This window comes from Strongylocentrotus purpuratus, unplaced genomic scaffold (assembly GCF_000002235.5).
Source record: "Strongylocentrotus purpuratus isolate Spur 01 unplaced genomic scaffold, Spur_5.0 spur5_scaffold_1, whole genome shotgun sequence".
Classification (NCBI taxonomy): Eukaryota; Metazoa; Echinodermata; class Echinoidea; order Camarodonta; family Strongylocentrotidae; genus Strongylocentrotus; species Strongylocentrotus purpuratus.
Window position 1 is genome coordinate 20,980,820 of NW_022145594.1, and position 26,940 is coordinate 21,007,759.

At 37.5% G+C, this 26,940-nt stretch overlaps 1 protein-coding gene across 1 annotated transcript in view; it reads left to right on the top strand.

Moving 5' to 3' along the window:
* Positions 1-26,940, top strand: part of LOC583085 — a 300,967-nt gene that overhangs the window by 35,738 nt on the left and 238,289 nt on the right. The window contains exons 4-6 of the mRNA XM_030978601.1: positions 11,536-11,964; positions 15,854-15,973; positions 16,514-16,720. Coding sequence (XP_030834461.1) covers positions 11,536-11,964; positions 15,854-15,973; positions 16,514-16,720 — 756 coding nt within the window. The remainder of the gene's footprint in view (positions 1-11,535; positions 11,965-15,853; positions 15,974-16,513; positions 16,721-26,940) is intronic.

Here is a 26,940-nt window from a genome sequence, read left to right on the forward strand (position 1 = left end):
TTGGCAGTACGTTAACATAAGCTGATGCTAAACAAGGTGTAACCTCAGAAAACTAGTTTCTTTCTAAAATGTTTCTGTATTCGATACCCTTCTAAAAGTGTGTACAATGTCCCTTTCGCTATAAAATGATTCTTTAGAAGACATTTCCTTATGAGTATAGAATGCTAATGCGACAAAGGCTTTGCGATAATTGCTCCACTTCGTTTTCCTCCAATAACTGGATTCCAAACTTCATTCCTTGACCCGACAGTAAACCTAATTCTAACCCTAACCCTTACTCTAACCCTAACCTTAACTCCAACCCTAAACTTTTGACAGGATAAAGCCCAGAGCAACTGTAAACAAATCGAATGTCAGAACAGTCGAACCATCAAGATGGAAATTTTGTAGGACTTTCTTCTAGTCTGAACTGTCCATTGGTTTTCCCCATCATGTTCCAAGGAGCATCGCCCAAGTTCTGCGCTCGTTTGTCAATGTCATTTTGATTTTCGAGGAAACTGTTGTTTAGAGGCGAAGGCTGTTGTGGTTAAGAGAGAGAATATTTAGCTCTGTTCCTTTCCCTAGCATCCTTTCCTCAAACTTGTACAGAAAGAAATTCTGTGAATCATATAAACTTCTGCTTTATTTCCCTTTGTGATCTATTTATATAAGATTGAGTTTCGTTCTTCGAAAAAACAAAAAAGATGAAGTGATATAAGGGGGGGGGGGGATATATATTTCAATCATATACATTCACCCTAAATATAATTATTGCAATATGTTTGTATACATGCCGTCATCAATGCCGTCATCAATGCCGTCATCAATAACTTAGATATTGAAATGTACAGAGCAAATTGAAGAGGAGCTTGCAAATACGTCACAGATTTGCCAATTTGTGTTTGATTTATCGCACCTTCTGAAATTCCATAATTTTCTTATTTTTTATCGGTTATTTCTCAAACTGTCATGGATCTGTTTCTCTCATTGTCTGCTTCTTTTAAAACCAATGATATATCAGCAGCAGGTTTTTCCTATCTAGCAGCAATTAATATATGTGCAATTCACATTCTGACTATTGAAAAACAATTATTTGTAACAGGTGAATGAAAGAATTTTGTAACAAGGCAATCTGATTGTATTATGAAAATTATTTATTAAGAGGCACTTTAGGCCAATCGCTCTCAAAGACCCAAATACCAGACCCCAAGATAACTGTGAAATCCTACATTTTAGTGATATGAAACTTGCGTAAATTGTGAAAAACTACCACAGTAAAGCCCGCATATATAGACAACTGAAGGGTGACAAGAAAAGTGGTCTTTAAAGGCAGGTGGTCTTTTCGTACAGGTTCCTGTAGTACAGGTTTCTATGAGAAATGATTTTCAAGGGAAACAAAAAAGTGGTCTTTATAGACAGAGGAGAGGGTCTTTTATATAGGTGTTTGCTCAAGCAGGTTTAACATTGTATGAAACCTTTGTGAAGTACCAACATTTTGTGATGTATTGATTCTGCGCCATGAAACTCTGACTCTGAACCTCACGCAAAAAATGCAAACATATATTATATGCATGCAAATGTTTGTGGGCTTGCAAAAAGTGGCTTGGATGTCTGAACACAACCTTAAACAGGTGACAGAAGCGGGATGTAATGGAAGGAAAAGCATCACAGCTGCAGCTGTGTGCCAAACAACCAGTGCACACACACCTACATGGGAGAGCGTTTCCCTCAACAGCAGCTTGATATCTCTATAAAGATTGATTCAAGACTCGCTTTTGTTTACAAACTGAAGGTAATTTTTCATCTGTCAAAAGCATTTCCAGTTTTAAAGTGGAATGGAGAAATCATTTGTTTTTACTGTCATCATTAGTTTGTGCTGTCTGTTGATTGTACTTTCTTTGTTTTCTTTCGAGGAGAGTCTTCATTTTGTTAACATTTCTTCATGAAACCATGGAATCCTTGTTCTTGATCAGTGAAGATATTTTCTTTCTATGCTAAACGGTATTTAAATAGGATGTATTTGAATTCTATCTGATTATTAAGGCTCTCATCAACAGGAGTCCTTTCAATAGATTCAAAATATTTCATCAGCCTTCCCAATACAAAGTGTTAACCATTTTCTTCTTCTGTAAATTTGGGTTCTTTGGTTGGGTGAAGAAAATATTCCCTTGAAATTACAGGGAAATAAGATTTTTACATGATTTTTCATATTGTGGAGGTGTCGTGGTATAGTGGTTCATTCACTTGACTCTCAATCCAAGGGTCAGAGGTTCAAATCCCAGCCTGGCACTGACGTCTTTTGGCAAGACATTAATCCAAATTCGCCACTCTCCGCCCAGGTGCAAATGGGTACCTGGCTATTGCCGGGTAATGATAATTGCAGGGCCCTCTGGAAGAGCAGGATTGATGCTAATGGTGAGGCTTCCCTGAGTTGTTCTTAGACCCCGTTCTCACTCACTTCGTTGGAGCGCTCTGGAGCGCTCTAACTAAGACCTGTTCCTCAGGAGCGGTTCTTGGGTGAGTGAGAACGGTCAAAGTGGTCCAGGAAGTGGACTTCTGGACCGCTCCAGAAGACCACCTTCCGAGGTGGTCTTGAGGAGCGGGTCTTATTAAGAGCGGTTTGGAGCGCTCTAACGTGCAATGTGAACAGAAGCGTACTTTGAACGGAAGTGAGCTAGTGACCTTCGGTGCGAAACATGTAGTACTGTACATACGGTTTGTATTCCGCGCACGAAAAAATTGACCCGCTGACCTGAGCTGCCATAGCAACAAGACCACTTTGACTCATGGAGCGGTTTGAGCCATAAAAACTGCTCGGAATGTGAACGCTCGCAAACCGTTCCTCAAGACCCGTTCCTCTGGAGCGGTCTAACTAAGACCACTTTCAAAGTGAGTGAGAACGGGGTCTAATTAATTTCATATGCTGACAGATAAGGCTGTTTAAACATTACCCTAGTAGGTATGTTTTCATCAGCTTGAGATTTTCAAATAGCACGCTATTTCTGATTTGGGAAATAAGCTCGATTTAACAGATCCGTCTTCATCACCTCGAAACTCGATACTTCAGCTGGGGAAATTAGCTCAAGATATTTTGCTCAGCATTCGTGAAGATAGACCGGACAAATAGCGGGATATTTTGAAAACTAGCCCAAGATAGTTTGGGATGATTATCTCAACCAAATATCCTGCAAATTGCAACTGCAGGCTGATGAAGATGCAAATTAACGGGCTAAATTGCGATCGGGATAGTTAAAATGGCGGGTTATGTGGCAAACTCGAGCTGATGTAGACAGGCCCCTAAGAGAATGCCCTAGACCTTGGGTTGAACAAAGGTGCAGGGTGAAACCTTATTTTTATGTCATTGAAGTTCTTGTGAAGGTAATGGACACATGTGGCTCGAGATGGAAAGTTTCAAAGGAAATCAAATTATGCTAGACCGTTGCTTAACTAGGTCATGTTGAGCACAGAACATTCGCTTAAACAGTACATAGTGCAACAGAGAAAGGATGAACCCACATTTGTTCTTGTGTCATTTGATCCTGGCTTTATTTAATGGAAGAGATAGGGTTTGGGCTTGAATAGACATTGAGTTATATGTTATAAAAGGTGAGGGTTATATAATGTAATAATAATAGTTATTATTATTAAGTATTTGGGAGGGGAAAAACAAAGTGAATCAATTTGACCTTTGGGAAGTGCAGGTGGACCCCTTCACTGGAGATTCCTAGTCATACTCTGACTTGGGTTTCGTGTGCACTGTTTTATGTCACTCTTTATTTTTGATTTTTACTCATTAAAGGTAAAGACCAGTTTTGGAAACGCCCCCCTCTCAAAAAATGAAATGGAAGCTCTTATTACCAATCATGTGAAATAATATGTTTTGACTAATACGTGATCATACAAATTTTGCCGAGAAACCGCCTACTAATTGATATATTTGGTAAATTATTATATCTATTTGGACCTGATAGAGATGTGTCCCGCACATGTGCGTAGTCTCATAAACATCTTTCTGTGTACAGTGCTTGTAACTTTACCAAGACTTGGCCAAATTTCTTATCATTTTGATGATTCCAGAACCTTGCAGTACACACCAATACTTATATGCTAGATGATCAAGCTTTTCTGATCGATTCCACAACGTTTCTTTCACAATGCAATCACATGACCCATAACTGGTCTTTATCTTTAAACCATGTTAGCCCATTATAGAATCCCAGATAATTCCAAACATTCTAGCTGTACACAAATTATTTGTAGATGATTGGTACGCCTTAACATGACAAGTGAATTCAATCTTTAACTGCAAATGATTCTTTTAGGAGGGAAAGGGTTAATTTGTCAAAGTTTGATTAGGCCATTCCAACAGGTACTACCTTGATCAATTTGTTCGGCTTGTTAGTTGTAATTTGTCCGACATGTAGCACAAGGACAAAAACAAATTAGTTAAAGTAGATCAAGTGAATGTTATGGAAATGAAATTCATGTCATGAATTTTCTTTGATTTATGGGATTTCCTGAATTCAGCAATGGGAAGGATGGAGGAGATATTGGCTGGAGTGAAGGTGAGAGAAAGAGAGGGAGAGAGAGAGAGAGAAGGAGAAGATAGAGAGAGAGAGAAAGAGAGAGAGAAAGAGAGAGAGAGAGTGTGTGTGTGTGAGAGAAAGAGAGAGAGAGATAGGGAGAGAATGTGACAGAGAAAGAGAGAGAGAGAGAAAGAGAGAAGATAGAGAGAGAGAAGATAGAGAGAGAGAAGATAGAGAGAAAGAGAGAAGATAGAGAGAGAGAGAGAACAAGAATGACAATTATTCAGATGTAGTGAATTGAGATGAACTTGTCAATTAAATTGTTTTTTTATAGCTTTTTTACAACATATTCTTCTATATAATATATGGTTGTTATCATTTATTTATACATTATTATATTAACATATGTTCTTAAACCTCCTATAATACCTCAACTTATTCCATCTTCCCTAAACATGTTATATATTACCCCCTCCCCCCACCTTATTGGAAAATATTCAACATTGGTAACTTTTTTTAGGAATTCCTTGCAAGCTTCAAATTCAAACCACACACATTGAGGAAAAGTAAATTTAGAGAAAATATGACATTTACAGGTTTCTGAGAATATTCCCAGTCCAGCATCTGTGCGCCACATGTTGTTTAGAGAAAGAAAACATGTCTCCTTAGAAAAATGAACAACCTGTTTGAAGTGTGCGGGGGGGGGGGGGGGGGGATCTAGTATCTGGGCATCGGTTTCATAAGACCGTCATAAGTACAAGTTTTTAGACATCCTATTGATGCATGTATTGTAATTAACACACCGTCCAATAGGATGTCAGTCAATTTGTTTTGATGACGGTTTTGGGAAACAGTACCCTGTACTCCAAGCCATTTTATGGTTTTAGGGTGTGGCTGTAGGATGTGGCCATAGAATTGTAGGGTACGTAAGATAAGAGAGAGAGAGAGAGAAGTATCCACAAATATGTTGCAAAAAGCTGATGATTAGTGCTAAACCTAAGTTTAAGTTTATGTATATATATATATATATGTTAGTGGGATATACTCACCGTTATATGTTCCTCCATTTGGGCAGGGTTTCATGGAATCTGTATTGTTTAAATAGAGAAAAATTTAGAAAATATTTGAAATATTAATTATCGTCAGGAATGTTAGATGTTGGTGCTGCACATCGTCACATAATAAATCTGAAAATGTTTAAATCTCTGTCTCTCTGATATATATAAAGGAACCCTCTATCACTATCAAGCTCTATATCTCTACACCATCATCATTGCAGTATGTTCATAGTACAGCCTTGTCAGTGTGAGATAGAACTAGGTACATGTGAGGAAAGGTCGGCACCCAGCAGGTCCGCCCGGTGATATTGGCTGAGCATGCTGGGATAGTCGCTGTGGGTTATGCAGACGGCCATGTGGGCATGTCAACCTGTTGATGTGGAAAGTATGTGATGACTTTTGTTCTTTAATTGGTTATCAAGAACATGGCCAAGAAAATTGTTCTATTTTATACCGTTTGGAGTTTCACAGATGGTAGTCCCCCCTTTTTCAGTCCGCCCTTTTCAGCTTTCTTCTCTTTCTCAAATCTCAATAGTCTCCCTTCTCTAATTGCTATCTGTCTCTCCATCTCATACTCCTTTCCCCATTTTACAACCATTCCATTTGTTACGTACATTTCAACTTTCTTCTCTTTCTTCTCTTTCTCTAATTCTCAATAATCTCCCTTCTCTTTTTGCTATCTGTCTTTTTACCTCATACTCCTTTTCCCTATTTTACAACCATTCCATTTGTTACGTACATTTCAACTTTCTTCTCTTTCTTCTCTTTCTTCTCTTTCTCTAATTCTCAATAATCTCCCTTCTCTTTTTACTATCTGTCTTTTTACCTCATACTCCTTTCCCCATTTTACAACCATTCCATTTGTTACGTACATTTCAACTTTCTTCTCTTTCTTCTCTTTCTTCTCTTTCTCTAATTCTCAATAATCTCCCTTCTCTTTTTGCTATCTGTCTTTTTACCTCATACTCCTTTTCCCTATTTTACAACCATTCCATTTGTTACGTACATTTCAACTTTCTTCTCTTTCTTCTCTTTCTTCTCTTTCTCTAATTCTCAATAATCTCCCTTCTCTTTTTACTATCTGTCTTTTTACCTCATACTCCTTTTCCCTATTTTACAACCATTCCATTTGTTACGTACATTTCAACTTTCTCCTCTTTCTTCTCTTTCTTCTCTTTCTTCTCTTTCTATAATTCTCAACAATCTCCCTTCTCTTTTTTGCTAGTATCTGTCTCTTCACCACATACTCCCTTCCTCTCTTTAAAACCACCCCCTCTGTTACTCCCACCCCTACTATTCTTTCTTTTCTTCACTCGTAGGAATTCTTAGAAATTGTAGAAAATTGTCTGTGGAGCAAAACTTAAATTACCTATTGATGAGAAGATAAACGGTATAATTTAAGTTTTCATTTAAAGCCCCTCTGCACTTGTTTGGCCAGGAGAGATTAGACCTCCCTGCATGGTCACTGACAGGTGGTTATCTCGTCAAATCAGCTGTAATTAACATAAGAAAAAGGGGACCATGGGACTCAACGGTAACCGATTAGGCATTGTTTGCTATATAGAGGGCGCAAGTAGCTATAAGTAGTGCAGTAGGGCTTTAACAGAATTTAGAAATGAGGAGGACCATACAGCATCCCTTGACAAGAGACAATGAGGATTTGACAGGTTTAAAGCAAGCAAAGTGCAAATGAGTTCAAGCTGGAAGCGAATCCTTCTTTATTTGCACTTGAACTGGTCTGCACTCCGTCACTCAGTCAGGAAGCCTTCATCAAGACTCTGATGACTGGAGGGGAAACGAAGGGATGAATGTGCGACAAGAGAGAAGAAGAGTCCAGAGACGAACCACAATAATGACTGCTTTAACACTCTATCCGTTTATACACACAGAGCGGATGATAGAAGGGCCTAGTCTTTAGGCTCAGACTCTTATTTGTTTTTAACATACACTGACCAAACGAGAGGGAGAACAGATTGTTTCTATTCTGAATGATGGCATTTTCCTTCTCATACAGTGTTACTTCTTTAATATGTAAAGAGAAGAAAGAGATAAGAATGGAGGGTTAACATAGTGCGGACTAAATTTGAATCGAAAGCATCTCATGCTGTCTGAATTGATGGTTATGATTATTGAGAAAATGAGAATTTTGATATGAACCTGTGGCATAATTTTCAACTTTTAAATCTTGAGAAAGGAGAAGAAAGAGATAATAAGGGACATGAAGATGGTCCAGACTTTCTTTAACTTGGTAAATTTAAATCAAACACAACTCAAATGAGACATTCTGTCTGAGACAATGATTATGATTACCGGTATTGGGGAAATGAATTTTGATACTTAAAGTCTGTGACACCCATGTTGAAATTAAACCACCACCAACAGCAACAGCAATATATCATGTGCTGAGAGTCAGAAGGATGTTAACTCATAAACACTTAAAGATGAAGTTGAGTTCTGGTCATGTGACTGCATTGTGAAAGAAACGTTGTGGAATCGACCAGAAAAGGTTGATCATCTAGCATATAAGAATTTTTGTGTATTGCAAGGTTCTGGAATCATCAAAATGATAAGAAATTTGGAAAAGTCTTGGTAAAGTTACAAACACTGTACACAGAAAGATGTACATGGGACTACACGAACACGTGGCGTAAAAATCCTACCCCCGAGTTTTACGATGTTACATGACATATTCAGAATATGAAGGCATTTGAAGAGCCATACTTTTCAGGGAACATGTCTTATCTGATGTTCTTCCACACTTGCATAATAAGAATGATAACGCTCACAAATTATTTTTCACCTCTTCCCAGAACTCAACCTTCTCTATAATCTTTATAGAGTTAAGACCCTTCTGGCTCTCAGCAGACATTGTTACCATGTTTTTGTGCAGAGCAGAGACTTTGTGGGTGTAAATTTGGATTAGATTATCCTGTGGTTACCCACCCAAAGAATACTAGGTTTCAGATCCCCTGGATATAAATGAATGAAAAATAAAAACATCTTCTCTGGCTTTCCATAAAAATGGTTTTAACAACAAATTATGATAGAATTACAATCTTATTTAACTTTGGAAGTTCATGTTGGGTACAATGTTTTTTGGATACTGTTTGTCGCGGCCTGTGAAAAGTTCCTGTGGTTGTTAAAGTCTTGTTTATACATGATGCCATGGTAACCAGCCACAGTTTGCATGCTTAATCATATTGCGCTTCACAGTCTGATGTTTTATCACACCGATTTCTTCGAACTTTAAAATCTGTTTACTTTCACACTACATTGGATGGATGTTTAAATTGTCCTAACAGCAAAATGTGTCTGTGCATAATAGTAGTTATAATAATGATAATAATAGTGGGTTGTTGTATATAGCGCTCATGTCTGTCAGACATGACACTCCAGGCACTCCACAATTATTACTCAGTGTCCAATAATCCACAGTTGTGCTGAATGATATTAGCTATGCTCACAGGGGACCATCATAGTTTTAACTTTAAGTTTACAAATCCTCAACGTTTCAAACTACGATTCACTAACAGATAACGAGGGTTCACATTAGTTCACATGGAAACTAAACAACAAGTATTCAAATTTTGTTAAAGTACAAACTATGCATAAATGATATTAGCCATGTTCACTGGAACCATCATAGTTTGAATCTTCAAGTTTGCAAAACCTCAGCGTTTCAAACTGTTTCACTAACAAATGACAAGGGTTCACATGGAAACAAAACAACAGGTATTGTTTTCTTTACAAAACAAGCTAGGCCGAGTAGATGTTGTAACTAATAGCTGGTGTAACCTCAAAGTTACTTATATGTCTACATGACACATAACACTGTGTAAGAATCTGTCAAGGCTCGTAGTTAACGGCGTCAAGTTTAATTTTAGGTGCGTTAAATATAAAGTAATTTGTGGTTTATGACTTCAAGTAAACATAAAATTTTGAAGTCACAAGTGTGTCTGCACAGTCCATAACTAAGATTACCTCAAATTTTAAAACCATGAGCTAAACTTTAAGTTTACAGACTCTTGTGTGAACCTTATTATTGTTTAACGGTAATATGGAAGTCACCCAGTCTATGCGGGTGAATGGTGAAAATTTCCTGATAAACATACCATGAACTTGATAAAGTTCATCTTCTGGATGTCTAAAATCAACCAGAAGATGTAAATGAGGAGGAGTCGTGGTATAGTGGTTAATTCACTGGACTCCTAATCCAAGGGTTCAGGGTTCAAACCCCAGCCCGGCACTCATGTCTTTTGGCAAGGCACTAATCCACCTTTGCCACTCTCCACCCAGTTGTGAATGGGTGCCTGGCAGTTGCTTGGGAAAAGGAACATCCATCAATATTGGTCCAGGTGTGGTTTGTTTAGTGTGTAAGTTAGTGAACCGAACCACAGAAAGTACATTTCTGTTCTGTGGGAGTTTGGTACAAAGTCTATGGCAGACAGGATATTTGCATATTAACGCCTATAAACATTTGAACTTCATGTGATCAATGAAGTGTATATGAACTTCTATTTTTTATCCTATCAACTTTCGTTTTCTTTCACAGGAATAGCTTTTTCCATACAGGGGTCATATAGAACCACATTTCCAATTATTGTATTTATGGTGCATGTATGATTGAAAACTTTCTTGAGGGAAAATGAAATTGTTAGTACCAAGTAAACGGGAGGGGATCTCGCAAGATATGTCACAGAGTTGCCAATTTGTGTTTGATTGATTGCAACTTCAAAAATTCATAACCTTCCTATTTATAATCAGAATTTGCGCTCAAACTTTCAATGACCTGTTCCTCTCATTTTTCTGCTTCAATTAAAACCAACTTAATATCAGGGTGGACTTTCCCTTTAATAGGGTAACATAATGTCATGTATCCTATCATGAATATCAGAAGTAGCAGTCCAGTCATGATTGGCGCTCAATTAAGAAAGTTATAATGACTTCCCTTTCAGACATTGCCTTGGAAAGGGTCTCCTCCTTCATTTTAATCTAGACCAGAAATGATTTCCCCTCATTAACCCCATTAAGTACTAAATTCCTTCATTTCCGTGGGTTCAAATCGTTATGTGCCATTCCAATCATTTCACAGTGCCATAATTAAAGGATAGTTATACCAAGGTATTTGAGATTATTCACATGTTTCCACAATGAATCTATACATGTGTTGAAGAAGTTCATTAAGACTGGAAATTGGTGATTTTGATATCTGCAAGCTTGGCTAATTAGCAACTGTAACAATTAGCCACTTAATTATAAGGATTGCTGAATGCCTTAAATTACATAAGACCCTCTTAGGATGCAATAAGAGTACAGTTCACATCTTTTGACTACTAGACAGAATCACTCATCACGTCTTATTACTCAGCAAAAAGAAGAGGTCAAAATAACGACCCTTCCCCCTCCCAAGTGTCTCCTTCACACTACCATGTAGGTCACTGGGTAGCATCCTTCACCATGCATCCCACCCCCTCCCATTGCCCCTTTCACATTCTCATTTTCATTCTTCATTTGAAAATTTCACATAATTTGTTCCCCTTTATTCACATGAAGAGTACTTTGTGCAAGATGAAAGATCTGAAATGTGCATGGTTCAGCTACTAGGGTGAACAAGTTAATTCCTTGTATGAATGGACATGATTGAGTTGAACTGAATTCATACACATGTAGTTTAAAATACTAACCGACTCTGGGCCTCTATCAAACATCATAATAACAACTGAAAAGTAGCTAAAGAGTATTGGGAATATGATAGCAGATTTCAATACGATATGATGCAAAAAACATTAAAATTCCCTGTTGAAAATCAAGTATAGAGTTTGAATTTCACCCTGCAATGGTATAATTATTATTTAATAATGATTGTGTAATATCTTAGTGTGCGGAATGAAAGTATCTTATAAAAAGTTAAAGATACAATTTTAAATTTCAAATTTTCAAATTTGAAACGTTTGTCTTTTTCTGTTTTTCAGGGCAATCCTACACAGGCAACTGGCAGCTGATAAGACGGACAACGATCAGCGCACCTCGCTACGTCTCCGGCTACCAAACACCCCGGCAGAACAGTGGCGGTCAGAACCCCATCAATACAGGTACCCGGACGGTCGTCCACACCACGAGACAGATCCCCTCCAGGACGGCTATCCATTCCACCGGTCAAGTAATCAGGCAGAACATCGGCAGAGGACAGGTCCAGGTCCAAAGCTCCGCCCTGAACAGCCCCAGGACGGGCGTGGTCTCCTACCAGCAGGTGCTCTCCAGGCAGAACCCTGCCTCGTCCACCGGCTATAGTTGTAGCTCCAGGGGGTGTCACTACCGGTGTCAGGTTGGAAGTAATGGTCAGGTGCAGTGTATCTGTCCACCAGGATACATGCTGGGATCGGATCAGAGGAGCTGTGCAGGTGAGACCATCAAAAGAGGATTATTTTAAACTCTCTGAAAGGCACCGTTTAACAATGTTAAATCTGAGATGCACGGCCCTACGTCTTATCAGTGTCTGTGATATGGTGTAATATTGAAGCCCTAAAAAAAATTGCGCTTCAAAATGATCAAGAAGTGTCTCAAAAAGTACAAATCTTTGAGTGACCGGTTTTAACATACTCCTTTCCCAATAGACTGTAGTGTTATAAAAAACTGTTGGGGAAAAAGATAACAATTTTAATCATAAACATCTTGATAATCAGACAGGTGATTGGCTGGTAAAAGTCATGGGATTCCTGAACTAAATCCAGGATTTTTTTTAGATTCTGAGGCAATGTTACTGAGTCACTTTAAGATAGCAACCACATTAAGGTGATAAAAGAATTTAATATTCAAATTTAAGCAAAGTGAATGAAAAAAGGGCTTTTCAATCAATGAATTAATTAGGCAGAAGGATAAGTCGGTCAGTTGTTCAGTAGATGTCAATCAACCATTCAATTAACTAAATACTCTATACCATGATCCATCAACAAGACCCATTAAATCTTAATGAATTAAACAAACACATAATCAAACAATTAACATTTCTTTGAATGAATGAAATAATCAGTCAATCGATGAAAATATCAATCAACAGAGCTCTCCTGAAAAGGTCATTTATCGTTAGCCACAGGCACCTGATATCCAATTAGAAATGTATGCACCTCGTCTGTTTGACCAAATAAGTCTCTTATAATCTATTGTTCGGCAGAGATGCAGACTATTGATAATTGATATTTCCTTTTGAAGACTGTTTAATGGCCCAGTAATAAGAAATGATGATAATCACACCCAATCCAAGAATTGAGATGAAAAAGGGAGTCTCAATATGTCATCATGATTAAGGATATTGTATAATCCTAGAGGCTCCACTAGACACTGCTGACATCGGTGTCACAGTGTCGAAAGGGTCATACTCCGATTGAGCAACAAAGTTTGCAGCATCATGTAGAGGTGTCGTGGTCGCCGAGTGGATACGTTGCCGGACTGTCGATCACAAAGTCTGCGGTTCGAGTCTCGCCGCGGCACTAATGTCCTTTGGCAAGACATTGATCTACATTTGCCACACTCAACCCGGGTGATGTTAATGGGTACCTGGCAGGAATTAATTCCTTGAAATGCTGGAGCGCTGTAATGGCAGCTAGGCTAAAGCCGGGGTAATAATAAATGCGCCTTGGAATAGAATTATCTAGATAGACGGCGCTATAGAAATGACTATTATTATTATTATTATTATCATCATATTGCTGGTTCAGACTATAGGAAATTTATATGAACCTTGTTATATATAAAGAATTTCTTATAAAGAATCATCATATAATGAAAGGAGAATAGGAAAGATATTGTGTAAGAAACGCCATGTAAAAAAAAACAATTTGAAAGAGGTCAGATGGCATGACAACTGGCCAGTCATCAGTGTATGCTCACAATAGGTCACACCCAATTATTTGATTTAAACAAAAATTTTACGATATGACATTCAGGACTAGAGCGTGATCCTGATTCTTTATCAAGTTTCCATTTGGAAAGATTCTGGGGCCCATTTTATAAAACTTGTTATCTAAACTGAAGTTAACAATTGCTAATTTCTTTTGACAAATTTGCTCTCAGCCAATCAGATGCCATGATTTCATTAGCTTTTACCAGTAGCTTGTAACTTGTTACTGATATCAAGTTTTATGAAACGGGGCCCTGAACCATGCATTTTGTTATACCACGTTTTATTATACGACTTTCTTAATACATGTTCAGACTAGGCGAAGATCAATTACTCACCAAACAGCAACATATATACAATTCTCATATAGCTATACGATTAATTCTGGTAATCTTAATGCAGGGAAAACTAGAAAAAGAAAATGTGCAGCCTCATAGGTTATTAGTACAGCTTTCATCATGCTGATCAAGCAGTTCCTCAGAGGGAGAGAAGTTACATCATTAATATTTCCTTCTGTCCATTCTAATTCATCCTGTATCTTTGACATTTTCACTGTGCATCTGTTAAGAGATATCGTGGAAGGGGGGGGGGGGGGAGGGCTGGCTAATGTGCAATCCATTTCAAGATGTTCCTCTCATTTATGAAAAGACGAATGACATGACTCTTTTGCCTATCTTCTAACTTCTCTCTTCAAATTCGGAGAAAAGTGCACATCCCATGCATTATTTAATTACGATTTTGAAGTGCTCACCTTTTCTACTCTGCCCAAATGTTATACCCCTCTGAAGCAGTCTGATTATATTAGACGGTCCTAAGTAAATTTTACTGCATCAAATATTTTAGAAAATTGGTTCTTAACTTTTCTGTCATTAGACTGGCCAAGTCCAGGTGAATTCATAACATTCATGAATAGTTTGCTACATGATACTCAGCCCGTTTTAACTACTTGTACCTAATACTAGAGCCATCAGAAAAATATAATGCTGTCTTGATCCAAAAACTTTGATATGAAAAGACAGATAATGCTTGACTAATGTCCTTGTGACCTTATACAAAATTGTTATATTCCTATAAGAAAGAGCCCCAGAGACCTACATCATGCACTATTGCTCTATTAAGGCCCTGAGGAATTTGAAGAATCAATTATGATTAAAATCGATATATCCCAAATCGATAGTTGACTTTCTCTTTTTTGAACCCATAACCTTGCAGTTTGAAGATCATTTCTTGGCCTTGCATGAGCAAATCATTCTCTTTCTCTCATAATCAGGCAGTTTCAATACCATTGCTCTAGTTACAAAATAGCTCAAGTCACCATGTCCATATCCATCTGTCATTCTTGCACCATTTGAATTCTGTCTCAGTCTATGTCAACCTATGTCTGCCACTCAGGCTGTCTGCAGTCACACATTGTTTATTTTGCCAAAGAGAAAATGTCAACAAATTTAAACTTGAGGTTGGTTTAAGAACCAATTCTATGTAATTGAGAAGATGTAAACGGTCCTTGACTTAAAATTGATTGAACTTTCAAAGAAATTCTTCCCCTGAAATTGAAATTGTAATGTAAAACTATCAGGTCAATGGCAACTGGAAAACAAAGTTTCAAAGATATTTTGATGAAGATTGAGTATTGTTTGTCCCGTGTTCCATTTCCTTTTTTTTTCTGTGTTTATCTCAACCTTTTTGGGTACAACGTATATTTAGAAAAGTATTTATGGAAGCACTGTATTTGTTTCAGTTTGTTTATGAATGGCTGTGCATGGTTGGGGTAGAAGAATAAAATTCATAACCAGCAGTCATCGAGAGGAGAATGAGGAAATTATGAGCTGAACAATCTTAATTCTTTCAAGACCCAACCATACAATTAAACGAAAATGATTACATTCAGTCAAGAAATATATACGATTACATAATTACAAAATAATGCATGAAAAGCTCACGCTTAAACTAGAATGTGATAAAACAATGTAATAAGACGACATATATACAGACTTTCGATTTCATTTTCATTTTATTGTCCAACAAAAATTTGCTTTGCTTACATTTTACATACAACTTTACATAACATAATATACATAGATGGCGTAGCAAATATAGATATCATGATATAGATAGATATTACAACATATTAGACAATATGAATACAGCATATATGCAATAGATTTATTTATATCAAGGAGAAAACAGTTTAAAACTTTAAGATAGATAACCTGTTTTATGTAAACATTACAATTTATGTCTTGAATTCACCCAAGTATATTTGTAAAGCGCTTAGAGACATTGGTATTAAGCGCTATATAAAAGCTAAATATTATTATATTATTATTAATAAACTGGAAGCCTAGTAAAACACCTTCACCATCACTGAATGTATGCATTTTGTTTTCTCATAGATATTGATGAGTGTGGTCGATATCCAGGTCTCTGTCAGCAGGGATGTCAGAACACCCTGGGAGGATACCGGTGTAGCTGCTCAAGTGGGATGCTGACTGCTAACAGGAGGACATGCGCTGGTGAGTGGTTGCATGATGATGATGATGATGATGGGGTGGTGGTGGTGGTGGTGGTGGTGGTGGTGGTGGTGGTGGTGGTGGTGGTGGTGGTGGTGGTGGTGGTGGTGGTGGTGGTGGTGGTGGTGGTGGTGGTGTGGTGTTGGTGGTGGTGGTGATGGTGTTGGTGGTGGTGTTGGTGGTGGTGGTGGTGATGGTGATGATGATGATAATGATGATGATGATGATGATGGTGGTGGGGGTGGTGATGATGTGTTGGTATTTCAATGGTGATGGTAGTAATGATAATGATGTGATAGTAGTGGTGGTGATGGTGGTGATTATGATGATTGTGATGAAGATGGTGGTGTTACTGATGGTGATGTCGATGGTAATGATGACTGTAATGGTGTTGATGGTGGTGGTGGTTATGATGGTCATTGTGTTGGTGATGGTAATGATGTTGTTTGCAATGTTTGTTTATCATGATAGTGACTTTGTCATCATCAAGCAATGATGTTTAAAACTTGACTGTTTCATATTGCTTTTCCTCCCTTCTCCCAGGAGGATGCCAGAGTTGCAATTCTGACCCAAGACCGAACCCACAACCACAACCAAACCCAAGACCATACCCCTTTCCCAACACCAACCCCAACCCCAATCCCAATCCCAATCCCAATCCCAATCCTAATCCTAATCCTAATCCTAGCCAAGGATCTTGTCCACCAGGCTTCATTCCAAGGAGAACAGCAGATGGGATCCAGTGCATTGGTAGGTACAGGTTTTCATTCATTGTATTCAGTGTGCTACTCATTAAGCAGTGGCATAGGTTGAGTCTAACCATTAAGGATTGAGGGAGCATTGGAATGATGGGTGGGGGGGGGGGGCAACGGTTTTTACTAGGGAGTGGAGAATGTGCATACATTGTATGCGGGTAAGCCTGAAAACGAAGACGGGGGTAAATATATATATATCTGTAAAGCGCTTTGAGAGGGCCTTCGGTCCTGACAAGCGCTGTATAAGAACTAGCTAATATTATTATTATTACTTTGAGAAAGAAATGCAGATCTATAAGCCTACTGATAAGGATGAATAGCATTAGATAGTCCAGTCATCTTCTCTCATCCTCTTTCCCTTCCGCCTTTCCCCCTTTTCTCTTTTCCTGCCTTTTTCTGTCTCTCATTTTTTTGTTTGGGGTGGGGTGGAGGGATGTGGCACGTGAAATAAGTTATAGAACATTCTCCTAAATGACTTATTTTTAAAACAAGCAAGGACATGCACATTGGAGGTTAATGAATCCAGTATGTCATCTGGTTCCTGAGTTCTGCTGCGAGTTTTGATCTGTCTAGATGAAAGATGGTTCACGGAGATCCAGTCTTCTCAGGATTAATTGGTCGACGATAATTTGGCAGTGGCGGTGTCCTACGATGACATTTAAACCATGACAGAGAATGTATAACATGTGTGTAACTATGGTACTGTCTCTGTTTAGGGCCCGTTCAGCCTTTTCAATTTTATGGTTCTGACTGTGCCTCACGAACGTTTCTCTTCATGCCTTTTGAATGGGATTCCGCATGATCTTTCTCGTCTGAACATATATGTATGATTATAACTTGTACTGAAACAGGAATTTTGTCCTCATATTTGTACTGGCGTATTGGAGTTTTAAAGTTTATTTCATATATATTCAGTTTAGGAATTTACACAAACATTGTCTTTTTTATGCTTATATAATCAGAATGTCGTTAAATCTGATCTTCCAATTGACACCCTTTTGCATCTCGAATGACCTTCATTTTAAAGCGAACACCACAGACCAGTAGCTGCCTGTATCAGACCATGGGGGTGTTTGACAAAGACTAAGATCAACTTTAAGTTGGACTTAACTATGGCAGGCCTTTCATACCATTGTTTGCTCTTAACATTTACTGGCATTGGTCTCTCAAGGGATGTATTAATCATGGTCACAAATCTACAGAACTTACATTTTTTGATAGTTCATTATTGAAGGAAAAAATGTTTTCTGAAGATCATGATTGAGAGACCAATAGTAAGAGCAACTAGTGGCATGAATGGCCTGCCATAGTTAAGTCCAACTTAAAGTTGATCTTAGTATTTGTGAAACACTCCCCTGAGTCACTAGGGTGTGAACACACCCTGACAATCTCTTTCCCATGGTTGGTTTTCATTAGTGACCTTATTGCGCAAGAGGAAATGAGGAGACGTAACCCGCTGTAACTTTCATCTTAAAATACTGTCCTTTTTCTCTCCGATTGCAACTATGCCGTCATTACATCTGCAAATCATTTTATGCCTACCTTGCAGCAAGATAACCTTTTCCTTTTTCACATTGGTTTTTAGTTCTTACTCAGTTGTCAGGCCTGAAATGTGATGACCGGTAATGATAGCTTTAAGTTTCCCACACAATTTTTGTAAAATGTTTGGTATTGTAAATCTGCCCACTGATGATTCCATCCATTCAATTATGAGATATTAGGAATTAGTTCTGTCTTGAGAATGGAGGAAAGGTTTACAAATCCTAATTGCGATAGGGATTTATCCTAATTGCGATAGGGATTTATCCTAAGCTGCATAAAAAATGACAGTTCATTGTTGCAAAAGTGGTTTTACTTGGACACCTTGTAGAAGATCAATTCTGTTCATTCATAAATAGGACGTAGAGGTGTTGTGGTAGAGTGGATATGTCGCCGGACTGTCGATCACAAGGTCCACGGTTCGAGTCCCACCGCGGCACTAATGTCCTTTGGCAAGACATTGTTCTACAATTGCCACACTCAACCCAGGTGATGTAAATGGGTACCTGGCAGGAATTAATTTCTTGAAATGCTGGAGCGCTGTAATGGCAGCTAGGCTAAAGCCGGGGTGACAATAAATGCGCCTCGGAATAGAATTTCTAGATAGACAGCCCTATAGAAATGCCTATTATTATTATTATTATTAGGACATTTAATTGGGTTCACATGACAGTCTATGAACGTTAAGTTCAGGTTAAAGTTATCTTGAAGATAGGGACTGTATGGACACACCCATGATAAAGAAATGTAAGTTTACTTGACATTATCAAACGCAAGCGATCTTAATATTAGTGTGATAACTGTGAGAAGTTTGGTTCTCAATTGATGTTTTGTGCCATGTGGACGCAATTAACTGTTGGGTTACATCAGCTTGTAGTTTATATGAATGCTTTCCACCGGCTTGTAGTTAACTTTGAATACTCGTTGTTTCAGATCCATGTGAACCCTTTTGTTGTCAGTGGATCATTTTTTATAACCTCAAGGTTTCTCAAACTCAAAAGTTTAAAGCTATGAGGGTTTTGTTTGAACATGGCAATATTCTATACATATGAATAAAAAGAATGAAAAAAAGCTCAGAAATCATTTTCACCTTAAGCAGTACTAATTCTTATCTTTAAAAGAAGAACACTACTGCTGTTTGGGATTTGTTTACATTACATTTACATAAGATTTGCGGACTGTAGCAACTAATGTGAAATTCCCCATTGTCTCTTTATGGTCGTAAAGTGACTGAAACTACACATAAACTTCTTACAGTTCATTGATATTTGCAATTATGAGTCATATATCCCATTAACATTTTGGGAAATAAACAGGGACTAATTGCAGGCATTTTCACTTACTGGCATGATTTATTGAAATTAAGAGTGGAGTATTCTTCATATATATGATTTTTAGTATCTCTTTCCAGAATAATGAACAAAATTATTTGTTATTGCTCGTTGCGAAATTTTTGACATTTTCTGAATGTCAAGGTGAAGTGGGAGGCAGAGTGGTTTTTGTTGTACAGAATGTCTCTCCACTATGAAAAGAAGATATGGGTATTAAAGCAGACATCAAAGAAATAGAAAGAGAGAAAGAGAAAAAGAGAGAAAGGGAGAAAAAGAGAGAAAGGGAGAAAAAGAGAAAAAGAGAAAAAGAGAAAAAGAGAAAAAGAGAAAGATAGAAAGAGAGAAAGGAAGAAAAGAGAAGAGAGAGAGAGAGAAGGGGGGAGATGGATAGATTACAATATGAAATAGTAGGGAGAAGGAGAGAGGGAGAGAGAGAGAGAGAGAGGGGAGGGGGGGGGGGGGAGAGAGAGAGAGAATGCACTAGAGAGGAAGGAGTGAGGAGGGGTGCGGCTATTGAGAAGATGCCAATTAAATATTAAAAAATCACAAGAACATTTATATTTTGACAGAATCACTTCAAATCGTTTTGAAATGATTTGATTAAAAACAAACTTTCAAGGAGAGACATGTGTAGATTCCCTCATTCAGAGAAGATCAAAGTTAGAAGGGGATATTGAAGTTGATTAAAGAAATATGCTATGATTACTTGTCTCGCCTGCAGTATGTATCATTCATCATGATAATGCTCTTGAATTTAACTTACTCAGACTCTCCATATTACTCTACATGTAAGAACTTTTGACTCTCTTAAAGGGAAACACTTCATATTATTGTATTTCTATAGGTACTTATAGCGAAGAAGAAGAAGAAGTATGTTCCCTTTTTGCAATGAATGCCAAATTTCTTAAAGTAATTTTTGTAATAGAGAGGTCTTGTCAAATTCAATTTGGTAGATTTGTGATATTTTTCGGAGAAATAACCCATTAAAAGAATCTGTTGAATTATATTTGTCATTATCGCTACTGGCCAGTTGTACAGCTTCCCCTCAAAAGGACCTAAAACATTTAAGATGTTCTGCATGCACCTTTTATGCACGTTTTTATTTTATCCTTTATTCTCTTGATACTCAACAGATTAGACTGCCAGACAGCGTCTTTTGAGGTTGATTAAATATTTTATACTGATACACAAATGTTTCATTTCAGGTGATTGGTACACTTGTAGTAGGTCTATGCTTTAACACACAGTCAATGCCCTTGGGGCTCCAATCAGACAAGATTAGGGACTTTTAGATTCGCACAAAGACATTGGGGATTGCTACGATCGACGTCCTTTTAATGCACTGCCTTGAACGGACGTCACACGTATCAGTCCACACAAATCTAAAAGTCCCTAATGTGATGCATACATGAACTATTAACATGGCCTTGACTTTGTACCAACAGTAGAAGGCTATTTTGTTTTACACCCTGACTTTAATAGTTATCCATTATCCAATCAGGCAGAATTTCCTCAGACAATTATCCCAGAACACCCACCCAGACGGCAAAAATTGCTGTCAATTTTCTCACCATAAATAAGGATATTGACACAGGCGACTAAACTAGTTGGGGAATGTTCAAGTTAAAAGACATACAAAATGTTCTGCATACATTGAAATGAAATTGAAGAAAAATCATTTTCACTCTCATTCAAAAAATTTACGCTAAAAGATACTACTCCAGTACATTTTATGTTGTGTTGCTTGCTTGGGGAATTGATGGAAATGAGACTGAGATGAATATTCATAGGTTGGATAGAGTGCAGGTGGTAGTCTATTTCAATGAAATTAAAACATATTAAACTGTAGATTAAAATGGTTAAGTATGCCTTCTGATTGTGGTCGAGTGGATACGTCGCCGGACTGTCGATCACAAGGTCCGCGGTTCGAGTCCCGCCGCTGCACTAATGTCCTTTGGCAAGACATTGATCTACATTTGCCACACTCCACCCAGGTGAAGTAAATGGGTACCTTATATGTACTTGTTAGAGAAAGGTAGAAAAGCTGATTTTTGTAGTCTTACATTCAACATATGTCATGGACCAATAGCACACAAACAGAAATCCTATTTTGAGAGTTCATCTTTCGTGAAAAATATAATCTTGTTATGAATGAACACGCGATATTCTGTGCCAAGTAAAAAGCAACCTCTATCTGATAACGGCCCTCAAATCTTGTCAAATTGGCAACTAGATTAATTGGAAATGACCTGCATGACCTAGGGAGGATTGTTGCCATGACTACTCATCATATTTTCTTTGCATCAGCTGACTTTGTACACAGCTATGAAACAGTTAGATCTGTGTATGATACCATGCTGTGAAGAAAACACGGCTGGATAGAGCTTAATTAGCCTGCATTCTGAGTTTCATTTATGATATTTTCATCTAGAGTTGTCACAGACTAGCAGAATAATAGCCATTGGTATAAGCAAGTGTCTCTGTGTTGGAATAAAATAAGATGGAAAAGGATTGCCATTGAGCTAATTAATACGGGAAATGGGTAATATGCAAAGCCGTCCTTCTGTTAGACCCCGTTCTCACTCACTTTGAAAGTGGTCTTAGACCGCTCCAGAGGAACAGGTCTTGAGGAACGGTTTGCGAGCGTACACACTCCGGTCTTGTTGCTATGGCAGCTCAGGTCAGCAGATCAATTTTTTCGCGCGCGGAATACAAACCGTATGTACCGTACTACATGTTTCGCACCGAAGGTCACAAGCTCACTTCCGTTCAAAGTACGCTTTCTGTTCACATTGCATGTTAGAGCGCTCCAAACCGCTCTTAATAAGACCCGCTCCTCAAGACCACCTCGGAAGGTGGTCTTCTGGAGCGGTCCAGAAGTCCACTTCCTGGACCACTTTGACTGTTCTCACTCACCTAAAAACCGCTCCTGAGGAACGGGTCTTAGTTAGAGCGCTCCAGAGCGCTCCAACGAAGTGAGTGAGAACGGGGTCTAAGTTTGTGCAAAATTGCACTTGTTGCAAACGAGCGACTGTACAGAGAGGCAAAGGAAGTAACTGAAGTGATAAGTTTGAAAACTATGATGGATCCCCTATGAACCTACATATAGTCATCACTTTGTAGAGCTTGCTGTGTATAATCTCACCCCAATCTGTTTCCTATGTAATTATACACACCTTCTGAATCTGTTTCCTTCAATGACAGGAACCATACATAACCTTTCAATTTGGTTTCCAAGTTCAGTTTAATACGATGCCCTAGCTATAAGCAGGAATAATTCTATAGGGATGCTTTATTTTGCTTGTGTATGCTTACAGCCCGTTACTTATACATGTCATGAAATTTTCAAGTGATCTAGATTTGCAAAAGTTTCTTGCTGCGAATTGATTGAGTTAGAATATTGAATTTTGCAAGGCTGTTTTTTTAATACAATTTCGATTTTAAAGGTAATACAAAGTTTTGGGAAATTTTGAAAAATGGGTGGATAGTGATTCTTTACAATTTTGATATATTTGGATGCCCCTGTGGATGTATTTAAAACACCAGACATTTTAGCCCCTAAAACACTTCTGCTTTCGAGAAAAATTGAATATAAAGATTTACCGGTGCTTCCGGTAAATTTTAAGAAAGTTCAAATAGCTCCTCGGCCGTACAATGGTAGCTGCGACCATGACAATTTCAGAGTATGTAGTTGTGGTATATAATTTCCGAACGAGAATAGCTAATCGGTCGATTTTAGTCAATAAACATTGTTTTATAGCTTAATTAATATCTTGACCTTGAGAGGGAGCTATTTAACGGAAAGTGTTTATTATTTACAATCTCATAACTTTAGAGTCGATTTCGACTGCGACAACGATCCCTGAATATTGTAGGATCGTATATGCTTCCAATATGTTCATTTGAACCAAATTTATGACCCCATACCAAAACTTTGTTATTACCTTTAAGGTTGTATACACTTGAGCCATGTTTATGATGGGACTTCTCAGTACTGAACTTTTAAATTTTCCAAATCAACCTTTCCACCACAGAAACAAGCTCCCAAAAGCATGTGAGTGTTCCTGGCATATAGACCAATATACGATTTGATTACTCAATTTGATTAATAGTAAATCAGTTCACATTCCAAAGACAACTGAAGCTGTACCATTTTTCAACAAAGTTGGTTTTGTGTATATTATTGTTAAAAATAATATCATTGTTGTTATTGTTATTATGTTCATTATCATTATTTTCATTATTACATTTATAATCATTTTAATTATCATTATTATTATTATTATTATTAATGTTATTTTTATTATCATTATCATCATTATTATTATTTTAAGTAATAATAGTTGCAGCAGCAGCAGCAGTAGTGGTAGTATATTAAGTAATATGAATTTGGCTAGCAGACTGTCTGACCTGGTCACAGTCATACGACCTCAGTATTTTGCCCTAAAATGACCACTAGGTCAGTAACTTCTGGCAAAGACACTCCCAGGTGGTCCGAATGAAATTGACCTACAAGTTATTTTATGATTCGTAACAATTTCACCTGTGATTGTTTCATTGTTTGCAAATAATGATTCATATTCTTCATTTATGAACCCGCTGTGAGGAAAATTATGTAATGAATAGTTGATTCGAAATTCTTGTAGTATTTGGTGGTGATTGGACCATCTAAAATTGTTTGGTTTGGAAACATCTGATCATGCTATATCTTTAATTTTGTAGGAAGAAATTCCTTGCATGCTTGAGCGCCTTTATGTTATATGATTGAAGAGCCATCAGGGAGAACATTATTATTGCTGATGAGACTATCCTGGGTAAACCAGACATGTTGTTATGTTATTATTGTTATTATTATTATAATCATCATCATCATCGTCATCAACATCATCATCATCATTATCAGCCCCATCATCATCATCAGCGCCATTATCATCATCCTTGTCATCATCATCATCACCATTATTATTATTATTATTATTATTATCATTAATTTAATTTTTATCCTTTATGATACTCCTGCAGTATCAAGCCTCAAGGTTTTAAAAAGGAATGTCTTCAAAGTGTGAAAATATTAGTCAATCATAAGTTGCTTCTTTTATCAGCCACCTACCGCTGGAATATCCCTGATATTTAATGTCTCGATTTCTTTGTTGTTGAAATTCATTAATACCCAATGCCATTTGAACTCCATGTACGAGATGAAGTGAGAGTTGCGTAGTTCCTTTGACAATTTTTATACTATCTTCATATGGCCTATGACTACTTTCCCTTTATAGATCCTACTCTTCAGTAAATTACTCAAAACGTGATTGTTCCCGCGTAACTGTTTCTAGTTACTCTCATAAATCCCAGGGAATTCACTTGACCCCAGCTTTATTATGAAGAAAAATAGAGGCATTAAGGTACCATAATACTCTGATGAGCACTGCGTGACAATATGCAGAAGTATGGCGATTGTTAGAGTCGGAGAGAAGTTGTGTTAACGTAGCTAGTCTGATCTGTCAGACAAAGACAAAATTATTGGTCACTTTTGTATATTTTGCATTGTCACATGAATCTGCTATATTATTTTGATATTCAAGATTGAGATGAGCACTGCGTGACAATATGCAGAAGTATGGTGATTGTTCAAGTCAGAAAGATGTTATGTTAACTTTAGAAGCTAGTCTGATCTGTTCAGACCAAGAAAACAATATTGTTCACTTTTGTATTTTGCATTGTCACTTGAATCTACCTTGTTATTTTGATATTCAAGATTGAAAATTAAAGTTTTGGTCTTCATATGAGATACAGAAATAAGAATGCTTTAAGTGCAGTATATGTAAAGGTGTAGTGGTCTATTAGATAAGCCACCAGACTGTAGACCACATAAAAAATAGTCTAGTTTTCTAGGAAATACCATAAAATATAGAGAAAAAAAGCCAAAATATACATTTATCAAATTTTCACATTTGAAGAATGACCTGCGCTCTGTTCCATAAAGGTTGTTATCTATAAGAAGTTACAATAATTGTCATAAATTACTGAAATTGTGGCATTTGATTCACTGAGAGCAGATTTTTCACAGAAATATGGGATTTGTTATTGATAACAAATATTATGAAACATGGCCCAGCTAGAGCAGTCATCATGAGTGTGCCAAAATCTATCCTCATCCCTGTACTAAAGTCAAATATCAAGGTCTGGGAATCATAGACTACTGTACACCAAGATATCTTTTCATCAAATAGAGGCAATGATGATACCTCTGGGGTTATTATCATGAAGATAAATATGATTACTGTCAAACAGTCTGGTCTTAAACTCTGTCAGCAGCAGGTGGGAGGCTCGCAAATTTGACCCCTGACCTATTTTTCAGTCAACTCAGCAAGGGAAGATTTCTTCTTTTGCTGGAAAGGAAATATTGGGATATGACTTACATATCTGTCACCGGAGATCAGAAAAAGGCGATTCCATGCAATTGTCCCAAAAAAGATGACTTTTAGCAATTTGTTTCATTCAACAATCAAAATTGTGTGATATTACCATGTGTCTGTTGGGTATTACTACTAAATACTACCACTATTCATGGTCATATTCATACATTTTCGTTTCGGGGTGATATAAATGGATAACAGTCATATTTTGTAAGGGACACATTTCATGGAAAAGGTGATTACCTGTGTTACAAGACCAGGAAATCGTTCTTCTGTGGCTCAGCTAAGAATGATGGTTTTTAGAGATGTTAACATGGTCTTTTAGGTGTTGTTCATCAGTTTAAATATGTTGAAGATTTACTGATTTAAAACATGGAAAAAGACTGTTTTTTGACAAATTGTTTTATTAATTAAAACAGGCTCCCTGAAATCTAGTGAACACAAGAATGATCCTAAGCTTCGTCCCAAGACATCATACATACATTTCCCCATCATGATTTCTAGAGGGATCACTATTGGCTCTTGAAATTGCACCAATGAATATTCTACCTAAAGATCAATGATTGTAACTTGACAAGAACTAAATAATGGCACACAGGCTCTCAGATAAGTCTCTACAAATCAAGTTTAAAGTGGACTTTAAATCGAAAGTCTGTTCAAAAGTTAGGCGATTGAAAGTGCCATTAATTTTAATATTTTGAAAGCCTTTGCAATTGTGCTAGATGCCCATTCTGTATAAATCACCTTGTGTGTGTGGCTAGATGCATCCTGCATAGACACTGTTCCGCCACTCGATGTTCTCCTACCTCAACGATAGGTCAGTGATTGTAATGGAACTTGACAAGAACTTGATGCCTTGGGGTACCCAGCCTCTTAGATAAGTCTCTTCAAATAAAGTTGGAAATTGGAAGATATCTCCACACCTACCG